Source organism: Atractosteus spatula, unplaced genomic scaffold (genome assembly GCF_055471065.1).
Source record: "Atractosteus spatula isolate fAtrSpa1 unplaced genomic scaffold, fAtrSpa1.hap1 Scaffold_127, whole genome shotgun sequence".
Lineage (NCBI taxonomy): Eukaryota > Metazoa > Chordata > Actinopteri > Semionotiformes > Lepisosteidae > Atractosteus > Atractosteus spatula.
The window spans coordinates 40,001-51,352 of NW_028296683.1; the positions used below are offsets into that span (position 1 = coordinate 40,001).

Sequence of the window (11,352 nt, forward strand, 5' to 3'; positions counted from 1 at the left end):
GGAACACTGTGTTTAGGATGTGTTTGCAGTGATTCTGTGTCTCTAGCTTCAACACAGTGATATATATATATGCTCAGTGATTTATAGGTACATGCCCAGGGCAATAAGCAGTCTGAGGATTTATTTCCAGACGGCATAGAGCTTTGATGCAGTGAAGTAGTGCAACACACTTTATCATTACATTATTAGAATCTATTCTACTTAAATCATTAGGTAGGTTAGGGTTACGGTTAGGTGCAGGAGCACTGTATTTAGGATGTGTTTGCAGTGATTCTGTGTCTCTAGCTTCAACACAGTGATATATATATATATATGCTCAGTGATTTATTGGTACATGCCCAGGGCAATAATCAGAATGAGGATTTATTTCCAGATGGGCTACAGGTAGTGTTGTGAAATACTTCAACACACTGGATCGCAGATTTAGACCCTCGGCACTCTTACTCCTTAAAAACCAACAAATGAAGATATGTAGCAATCACATTGTAGCAAGGGTGACATTGACTTAGTGCTTCTACTACTGGACTTGGGGTAAATGATCATATTCACCCCTGGTCGCTTCACTAAACACTCCTCACTAAACTTACCAAATTCTCAGAGTAGAGTTATCTGTGAATTCCTTTGACCTGCTGTGGTCTGCGCAATTGGTAAGAATCACAGAACAATGAGGGGCCAATTTTAATATATTGCAATCTCACAGTTTGTTTCATACATTTTTTAGTTATAAAAATTTATTTTAATCCCAAAACAAGAAGCAGTCATTGTTCATGATGATCACAATTAGAAGTTGTATTGAAATTATATAGATAATCAAAAGCTTGAAAAAGCTAATTGCACAATAATGTTTATTATTTTTTTAGAAATTATGGCAATAAAATATGACAGCATTCACAACTAGTATAATTAAATTCAATTGATTTTTATATAACATCTTTCATAACAAGGTTGACCTGGGGCACTTAACATAGCTGGGTGATGATACATGATGTGAAAGAGTAAAAGCCAGAAGATAACTGAGGAGAGGAACCAAAAACTCCTTAGTTAGGAGGAAAAAAAAACCTCTAGGGGTCCAAGATCAACTGGCTGCCCAACCCCTCTGGGTATGCTAACATAATACAATTAGAAAAATAGTTTGGAGGTTTTTCTGTATTATTGATTTCTTCTTCCAAAGGTGTTAGGCAGGTGAAAATTTGTGATTTCGTCCTGAGCCACGGCACTGTCGTCGTGGTCATCACACCTCTTCATGTACATCCTTGCATCTTTTCTGGTAGTGAATGGCAGGTGACAGCTACAAAAAATAGCATATGCATAATCATTATGATTGTGTTGACAACAAAATTAAAAAATAAAAGCCTAAGGAACTCTGTGCATTAATATTTCTAATATTCACAATTGTGAATCATTTAAAAAACGAATACAGTAGAATTAGGCTGTGAAACTGATCAAATACCATAAGCCCTATTCAAATTCGTGACTGAATTTCCAGGATGGAGACAATTTTATTCTGTTTAAGAAACTGATCTCTGTCGTAACTAGAAATCCCAGCTCAGTGATAGAAACTAGCCATGTTGGCAGATTATTGCTTTACAGTTTAAAAAGTAATTAATTAATGTGGTCACAAATAATATCTTGGCTTTCAGACCATAATATGCTTTTAACAGTTTACTGAAAAAATGTTTCCTGCAGTTTAGCTCCAAAATGAAAATGAAATGGTTTCATTTTGTGTATGTCAAGGGTGTCCACTTTATAGAAATTCAATTTTAAAACATTGTCGAAATGACAAACCACTGGAAATACAGGTCTATCTAACCTCTAACTCATTAACAATGTTCATTGCTGTTGTCCTTAAACATTTCAGAAATTTTAATTAAGAAAATAAAGCAATTGTTCCCTAGACTCATCTTTTGTGTTCTGTTCGCTGTGAATCAGAAAGGTGCTGTTCTTGAAGTCCAGTCAGTCTCTGTTATCTTTCTTCCCAAGAGGAATTCCATCCAATTCCATCAAACTTCTTTTTCTTCTGCTCGCCTAAGGATGAACTGAAATGAAGCAATTAGTATTTCAGTGGCAGAAAATAGGCTGTCATATACACCTCTCCGGTGCTTTTGATGCACAAATGGTGTCCTGCCAAAACAATCTTCTGTTTGGTAATGTTGGGCAGTTTCAAAAGAAGCTTATCAAAAATCTATTTTGTAGATAATGAAAGAAAATAATAATAAAATCAGAGTAAGAATTATTATCCAGACTTATCTTTCTGTTCTCTTTCAATAAGAACGGTGTCATTAATGAAGTCCAGTCGGTCTCATTCCTTCTCTCTTCCCAAGAGGCTGCCCGTCTAATGCTGCTGAAAACTCCATTGTCCATTCTGGGAATGCTGTGCTGTTCAGATAGTGTCAACAAATTTAAGAAATGGTTCACATCTTTAAATCTTTTTTTGTTTTGTTTAAAGCATGTGGCATTTTTTAGCAGTAACAAATGGAACAGGAACAGGAGCAGGAAGCTAAAAACACAACGGAGCCAGGCACAACCAGGACCCGGGCTCACACGATGCGGAGATCAGGTGCAGAGCCTCGAGTGAAGTGAGCGCCTGGCTTTTAAAGTTGAACTGAAACAGGGTAGGAACAAGGAACAGATGCGGGGAATGAGGCAAATCAGGAAGGGCTGGAGCGCCCTTAAGAGTAGGGGTTTGTGATTGTGATACAGGTTGGCATATTTATTTTATTTTATTAGGTAGATTCTTTTCAACATGCTTTTACATAATATGTTGTAACAATGATTTCAAAAAGAAACTACAGAAGCCTTACAAATTAAAAATATCTCACCGTGCCAATGTGTCTTCAGGCTTCCCATGTACAAAAAGGCCCAAGGACTCCAGCAGTCTTACAACCACTGTCCTGTTTGCCTCACCAGACACGATCTCTATTCTGTTGTAATCCACGATGACCCCGTTTTTCAGGTGATTTATCATGTCCTTCCTCGCCTGTTGAGAGGTCATCCTGATCTCCTCTGCCGTGGAGAGGCAGAGGAGATAAAAGCTTTATTTTATGATCATTCGTCCAACCACTCCAGAGATTGTCCTTCTCCATTAAACGACTTCCTGGAGACACCGTAATCATATAGGAGCTCTTCTCCCACTACAATCTCTCTTTTTGCCAAGAACAGAATTGTTATGTCAGTCTTTTCGTCAATTACAAAAGATTCTTTAATTGGTCTGAGGTTGGCTTTTTTGTTTGAATGATTTATGCGCCTTCCAATTGTGTCCATATCCGGGTGGCAGGTGCAGTGTTCTTCACGCGAATCAATGCACATTTTTTGTTTAGGTCCATCAAAAAAGAATAGATATCCCATGTCTCCTTCTGCCATCTGTGCCATTAGGGCTTCTCCAGCTGTCTTTGTGATAACCTTGCCATGGTAATCACATACCACCTCTCCCTTCTGGAAACGCCTGGAAGTTATAACCTTCTTCCCTTTCACAGGATCGTCAACGATGTGCAGGCCTCTCCAGGTTTGGAGTTTTACCAGATTTTCAATGTCCTTGCCATTTGGTTGGACTTCTACATGCGGCTTCCAGTTCTGAAGTACCTCGGACACAGCTGGTGTATTGGTTGACCATCCCATTTTTTCTATATAATGGGTCACTTGGCTTTCTGTTGGTAACCGTCTATTGTATTGATCTGTAGTGAGATATCAGAAATCCACCCAAAGAATATATCCAGTAATAGACTCTTGAAATATTACTCTTTAAAAAGGGAAGAAATCCTGTTCTTACCGAATATGTTCTGTTGCCTCCTTTTCCTCTGCTCAGCTCTCCATCTATTGTAACAGTGGCGATCGTGAATGCCGGTCACTCTCAGGCGCTCTTTCTTTCTAGGAGGCTGCCCATCTAATGTCACGGGAAAAATCTGTATCAGCTTCTGGAAGGCTGCAGCATCATCCATCTTTGGGCATCTATATGCAGCAGCTGCCACAGTGGACCTATTTATAAAAAGAAAACTTAAATATCTCAGATCTAAGACAGAGTGGCTAAAAGGTAACTGAAAGAGGGATATTGAATTAAAACTTACCGTATAGCAGCTGTACGTTCTTGTCCATAGCCTGAAGATTGCTCTCCTGATGATGAACTGAAGTTTAAAAAAATATGAGAAATTTATGTTTATCCTAAATATTGACTTTCAAATACTGAATTTGGATATCACTGTGACACTTACAGAGATCCTGCTTCTACAATGCCATGAATTAGTTCGCTGGCTGAGCACATGTCCTCATCTGTCAGCCTTCTGGCTAGGTTTTCAACAGTTCCATTTGAAACACCTAAATAATCATTCAGGACAGTTTTCTGATCAATAGGTAGCTTCTTTATTTCCATTTCAAATGCCCTTCTTGCAACATAGCAAGTAATCAGTGGTAGGTGGTACCTGCAAAACAAACATATATAAAATAGTTGTTTTCAAGCCACAGAAAAGTAAAAAGAAAATACATCAAAATAATTATATAATTCAATTTACTTCTCATGCAGTCTTCGCAGATCATAGGTAGGATTGTGAACTGGTTCTCCTCCTGCATACACAAAAAAATGTTCTATTTCCATCCTGCAGTTTGCATCACAGCGTAAGTTAATGAAGTAGCAGTGAAACATCTGAGAAAATAAAAAAAATAAAAATGCAGTTTAAATGCAGTATTCTTCACATACCATTGAATGCTAAAGACAGTTTTTAGCAATGAAATATCAAAATATAACCTTCAACTCACCTTTTCCTCTTCTTCATTTAGTGCAAAGGAAGCTAGTCGCTGAGTTGCAGCCATGCGCTCTTTGACAGAGATTATTACCCTGTTTTGCCCACTTTTATTCACAACAATTTTTCGCCGTATCCAATCCAGGACCTGAATTCAGAAGATTTTTTTAGTACAAATATTAATTAAAAACAATTTCTCGAAAAGAACATCTATAATCAAAATTCTTGGTTGTATGAAGGGATGCTTACTGTCATATTCTTTACCACCCCTGGGCGCTGAAGGTGCTTCAGCTGGAGAATGGCCTGCAGGTAAAGCATCACAACAATCCGTTCACTTGTGGTGATGTCTGCAGAGGCGTGTGTCTTGCCCAGTATCCGCTGCACATCTTTCTTTGCAACACTCAACACCTTCAAGCAATCGCTTAGTTTAGGTGGAGGACTCTGCAGCTGTGTTAGTCTGGGGGAGAGAGAACAATACTATCAGCCTCCAAAAGGCAAAATTCATGTGTTTGAATAGAAAAGCAAGTACAAGTTGAACCAACATTTAATAAGTAAAGTACCTCTTTCTGGTTATTTCCTGTCTGACACTCTTGTTGTTTCTCTTTTTTATATCCTTTAGATTGCTCTGGAAGTCTATTAAACTCTTAGCTAGACTGGGATCCTCCACTTGCAGGTTAGTGTTTTTTCGGATGAAGAGCAGGAATCTGCTGATATTAATGATATAACCTGCAATGGTCTGGTGAGACAACCCAGTCATCTTCAACTGGGAAACAAATGTCTGCATTTTGGAAATGTCCTTCAGAAAACTTAAGGAAACATCTGATGGATCCATAAAAAACAGGAACCTGGAGACATTTTCAACCTGAAAAACATATATAGAGAAAGTCATTATTTTTATGACCAACATCCTGTGAAGTTTAAGCCGAGTAAAACCATGTACCAAATACCTACCTCCTTGGAGCAGTTTACCATTCCCAGGCCCTGGATAAGGTATTGTTTAAAGCCAGCCAGGAGAGGAGAATCAAGAGAGTGTTTTCTGTAAAGTCCAGCCAGGGCAACTCTTTTTCGGAGAGCTTTTAGATTACCTTTAACTGACACCCTGTAGATATAAGACACATGGACAATTACATGTATTATAAGTGTTTCCGTTTTCTTAGTTGGCTTCTGGGAGAAAATGGCTTTAGATGTGGCCCTGTGTGAATGTGTATATCTACCAATTCACTGACATCCCAATTAAGGCTACATTTTTTCTTGCCTCTGTGAAACAAAATCTAATTTTATACATACAACGTGCAAATAAAAAATAAAGCACTAGAAACCCTATTGAGCAGAGAGTCTTACTGTTCCCCATCTTCCCCTTCCTCCTCCGCTTCTGCTTCAGTTTCTGGAGCAGCCTCTGGCATCTCTTCCTCCTGGACAGTGGCCTCTTGCTCAGGGCCGCTGGAATGCAGGTAGATTCTTTTCAACATGCTTTTACATAATATGTTGTAACAATGATTTCAAAAAGAAACTACAGAAGCCTTACATATTAAAAATATCTCACCGTGCCAATGTGTCTTCAGGCTTCCCACGTACAAAAAGGCCCGAGGACTCTAGCAGTCTTACAACCGCTATCCTGTTTGCCTCACCAGACACAATTTCTATTCTGTGGTAATCCACGATGACCCCGTTCTTCAGGTGATTCATCATGTCCTCCCTCGCCTGTTGAGAGGCCATCCTGATCTCTTCTGCCGTGGCGTGCTTCATACACGCCCTCTTCAAGTGAGCAGGAAGCTGATCAAAAGTATTCAGGCACATCTTGCACACCAGGGGAATCCTCGCGGGTTTCCTTTGAAAATAAATTATACCATCTGTGTATAGAAACAAGCTAAGACTGATTTCTTAAATTATCCTTAATTTTCTCTCTCATAGTTTGAGCATAATGATTTCATTGTATTTATATAAGAATTGGTCATTGCTCCAAAATAAATAATGGTTTCATAAAAAAGTGAACACTTACTTGGTCTCAGTCACAGACTTTCCAATAGGAGCCATTGTGGAGTTCAGCAACTGCAGGTCCTAGAAGTGGGGAAGGAATTTTAAAAGAGAAATTGAATTACAATACAGAAGGAATGGCTGAGGGATCACTGAAATATATATATATACAAATTCCAAAGACTGAGTCCATATAGAAACAACTACCTTTCATATTCAGTATAAGATGGAAGATGAATTGGCCCTGAAAATCCACTGCAATGAGAAACTGCTCATGCCATTGCATATGAACAAACATACATTCTCATCTATATTCATTTGCAGTTACACTATTGCAATTAATCAATTAATCACATGATGAGATTCTTGATATTAGATTAGTAAAAACAATATCAATGCACTGAGAGACGCTTAAGAATAAAGATGCATCTGCCTGACTGCATATTAGTTTTAAAAGGTTATCAGCAAATGCATTTAAAAGTAAAAATATAAAGTCTTACCTCTTGATCGTAGTGGTGATTCAATATCCAGGACCTTAGTCAAGTCTCAGAGTTACTGTACCTCCTGTCTCGATTGCAGGTGAAAAGTGAAAGGTATATTGCACTCAGCAGAAAGTTACCCCGAGCAAAGACTCCACCCCTCCCAGAAAACAGCACTCCCCTTTGGCAAAGCAGTGGGTGGAGGAAGCCTTTGCTACCATTATCAAACACAGAAATCGTTATAATTTAATTTTAAAAACATGGCTAAGCATGGGTTTAAAGTATATTCAACGGTGCAAGTGCATTCAAAGAAATAGAGTTTCCCAAGCCCTCAGAAAGAATTGCCATTTCTAAAGATGTCTAGTTTCAAGCATTAACATCCAAAGTACCTGTCTTAGCTGGAGCAGGGAGTTTGCTAAGCCACCTGAAAGAATTACCATATCCAAAGATGTCTAGCTTCAAGCATTAACATCCAAAGTACCTGTCTTAGCTGGGCCAGGTAGTTTGCCAAGCCATGTGAAAGAATTACCATTTCCAAAGAAGTCTGTTGTAAGCCAGGTTCAATCATGACCATCCAAAGTACCGGTCGTCCCTTGGGGCGAGAGGGTTTCCTGTGTGTCTAGGATGTGTACTTCCCTTAAATAAAGGGTGAATATGGGTACCATAGGTATTAAATCTCTCAAAGCTCAGAGTTAAACTAAAAAACCCTTGGTAAGTGTGTTATAACATGGATGGGTATTTATAGTCCAGTGCCTCCTATTTGGTGTCCCCTGAAGGCGTTTTGAACCCAGCAGGTGACACTGATTTAGTTTTACTTGGCCCTGATTATACAATAAAGGATAAGTAACCAGAAAGAGGTGGTATTTCGATTTTACAGTACATAAAAAAATACATACTTTCCACAGCTCAGCATGCACATGGTGAGATTCCTGATATTAGATTAATAAAAAATATCAAGGCACTGAGGCTAATTAATAAAGATGCTTTTGACTGACTGGACCTTGGAGCAAGGTGTGTAAATTACAACAGACATCTTTAGAAATGGTAATTCTTTCAGGTGGCTTGGCAAATTTACTGCCCCACCTAAGACAGGTACTTTGGATGTTAATGCTTGAAACTAGACATCACAACTGATCGTATTTTACTAGAGATTCTGTTTGGGATTCAGATGTGCATTCGGACAGCAATCCCTTTCAAGAAATGATACGTTCTGGATGAGGTCAAAGGTGCCGGAACACTGTATTTAGGATGCGATTGTGTGTCTCCTGCTTCAACGCAGTGATATACTGTATATTGATGTGCTCCTGTAATTTCTTGGTACATGCCCAGGGCAGTAAGCAGTCTGAGGATTTATTTCCAGACGGCATAGAGCAGTGAAGCAGTGAAGTAGTGCAACACACTGGATCATTATATTATTAGAATCTATTTGTTTAACATGCACGGGTCTGTCTCAATGGATGCAGTGCTCCTGAAAGGGCTCTCAAACCCTGCATTTCAGATGCCTAGCTGTATCCCTCACATGTGGCACCTCAGAATGACTTCTACTTTATTCTACTTAAATTATTACATTATACACAATTTGAGTTCATTTTTAAAAGTAAAGGGTAATGAAAGGAATGAAAGATATGTAGCAATCACATTGTAACAGGGGTGACAGTGACTTTTTGCTTGTACTAAGCATTAGTACCTAAGTCCACTAGTGGACTTCTGGTACCTTTAGGGTACGGTGTTCCCTGAAGGGCTCTCAAACCCCGCATTTCAGATGCCCAGCTGTATCGCTGATGTGTTGCACCTCAGAATCACTTTTAAACCTTACATCTGGTATCTTTAATCCCTATTGCTCAACACATGGTGAAAGTATTGCATACATGTGTCTGAAAATGAGCAATGGGCCCCTGAGAGACTCATTTGCCTGATTCACAAATGATCACATTTGACTAGAGATTCTGTTTGGGATTCAGTTGTGCATTCTGACAGCAATCCCTTTCAAAAAACGATACATTCTGGATGAGTTCAAAGGTGCAGGAACACTGTATTTAGGATGTGTTTGCAGATATTCTGTGTCTCTAGCTTCAACACAGTGATATTCTTGATATTAGATTAGTAAAAACAATATAAATGCACTGAGAGACGCTTAAGAATAAAGATGCATCTGCCTAACTGCATATTAGTTTTAAAAGGTTATCAGCAAATGCATTTAAAAGTAAAAATGTAAAGTCTTACCTCTTGATCGTAGTGGTGATTCAATATCCAGGACCTTAGTCAAGTCTCAGAGTTACTGTACCTCCTGTCTCGATTGCAGGTGAAAAGTGAAAGGTATATTGCACTCAGCAGAAAGTTACCCCGAGCAAAGACTCTACCCATCCCAGAAAACAGCACTCCCCTTTGGCAAAGCAGTGGGTGGAGGAAGCCTTTGCTACCATTATCAAACACAGAAATCGTTATAATTTAATTTTAAAAACATGGCTAAGCATGGGTTTAAAGTATATTCAACGGTGCAGGTGCATTCAAAGAAATAGAGTTTCCCAAGCCCTCAGAAAGAATTACCATTTCTAAAGATGTCTAGTTTCAAGCATTAACATCCAAACTACCTGTCTTAGCTGGAGCAGGGAGCTTGCTAAGCAACCTGAAAGAATTACCATATCCAAAGATGTCTAGTTTCAAGCATTAACATCCAAAGTACCTGTCTTAGCTGGGCCAGGTAGTTTGCCAAGCCATGTGAAAGAATTACCATTTCCAAAGAAGTCTGTTGTAAGCCAGGTTCAATCATGACCATCCAAAGTACTGGTCGTCCCTTGGGGCGAGAGGGTTTCCTGTGTGTCTAGGATGTGTACTTCCCTTAAATAAAGGGTGAATATGGGTACCATAGGTATTAAATATCTCAAAGCTCAGAGTTAAACTAAAAAACCCTTGGTGAGTGTGTTATAACATGGATGGGTATTTATAGTCCAGTGCCTCCTATTTGGTGTCTCCTGAAGGCGTTTTGAACCCAGCAGGTGACACTGATTTAGATTTATTTGGCCCTGATTATACAATAAAGGATAAGTAATCAGAAAGAGGTGGTATTTCGATTTTACAGTACATAAAAAATACATACATTCCACAGCTCAGCATGCACATGGTGATATTCCTGATATTAGATTAATTAAAAATATCAAGGCACTGAGGCTAATTAACAAAGATGCTTTTGACTGACTGGACCTTGGAGCAAGGTGTGTAAATTACAACAGACATCTTTAGAAAAAGTAATTCTTTCAGGTGGCTTGGCAAATTTACTGCCCCACCTAAGACAGATACTTTGGATGTTAATGCTTGAAACTAGACATCACAACTGATCGTATTTTACTAGAGATTCTGTTTGGGATTCAGATGTGCATTCGGACAGCAATCCCTTTCAAGAAATGATACGTTCTGGATGAGGTCAAAGGTGCCGGAACACTGTATTTCGGATGCAAATGTGTGTCTCCTGCTTCAACGCAGAGGCATATATAGATGTTCTCCTGTAATGTCTTGGTACATGCCCAGGGCAGTAAGCAGTCTGAGGATATATTTCCAGACGGCGTAGAGCAGTGAAGCAGTGAAGTAGTGCAACACACTAGATCATTATATTATTAGAATCTATTTGTTTAACATGCACGGGTCTGTCTCAATGGATGCAGTGCTCCTGAAAGGGCCCTCAAACCCTGCATTTCAGACGCCTAGCTGTATCCCTCACATGTGGCACCTCAGAATGACTTCTACGTTATTCTGCTTAAATTATTACATTATACACAATTTGAGTTCATTTTTAAAAGTAAAAGGTAATGAAAGGAATGAAAGATATGTAGCAATCACATTGTAACAGGGGTGACAGTGACTTAATGCTTGTACTAAGCATCAGTACCTAAGTCCACTAGTGGACTTCTGGTACCTTTAGGGTACGGTGTTCCCTGAAGGGCTCTCAAACCCCGCATTTCAGATGCCTAGCTGTATCGCTGATGTGTTGCACCTCAGAATCACTTTTAAACCTTACCTCTGGTATCTTTAATCCCTATTGCTCAACGCATGGTAAAAGTATCGCATACATGTGTCTGAAAATGAGCAATGGGCCCCTGAGAGACTCATTTGCCTGTTTCACAAATGATCACATTTGACTAGAGATTCTGTTTGGGATTCAGTTGTGCATTCTG

The 11,352-nt window shown here is 39.1% G+C and overlaps 1 protein-coding gene across 1 annotated transcript; it reads right to left on the reverse strand.

Annotated features, from left to right (window-relative positions):
* Positions 1-3,045: 3,045 nt before the first annotated feature.
* On the reverse strand, positions 3,046-6,764 carry LOC148809474 (uncharacterized). The gene is made up of 12 exons (XM_088909252.1): positions 6,730-6,764; positions 6,274-6,558; positions 6,072-6,170; positions 5,682-5,829; positions 5,291-5,592; positions 4,980-5,187; positions 4,747-4,878; positions 4,503-4,633; positions 4,206-4,412; positions 4,062-4,118; positions 3,767-3,972; positions 3,046-3,671 (listed from the first exon to the last, which is right to left on the reverse strand). Exons 1-12 carry the CDS (start codon positions 6,762-6,764, stop codon positions 3,046-3,048), a joined length of 2,436 nt encoding a protein of 811 aa, XP_088765378.1.
* Between the last annotated feature and the right edge of the window lie 4,588 nt (positions 6,765-11,352).

What these genes read in the sequence shown, in the direction of transcription:
- LOC148809474 (XM_088909252.1), bottom strand. Translation starts at nt 6,764, where the DNA reads ATGGCTCCTATTGGAAAGTCTGTGACTGAGACCAA. An exon ending in CAGGAAATAACCAGAAAGAG is followed by an intron (nt 5,188 to 5,290) that starts GTACTTTACTTA and finishes TCTCTCCCCCAG; the next exon opens with ACTAACACAGCTGCAGAGTC. An exon ending in ATTGTAGAAGCAGGATCTCT is followed by an intron (nt 4,119 to 4,205) that starts GTAAGTGTCACA and finishes TTTAAACTTCAG; the next exon opens with TTCATCATCAGGAGAGCAAT.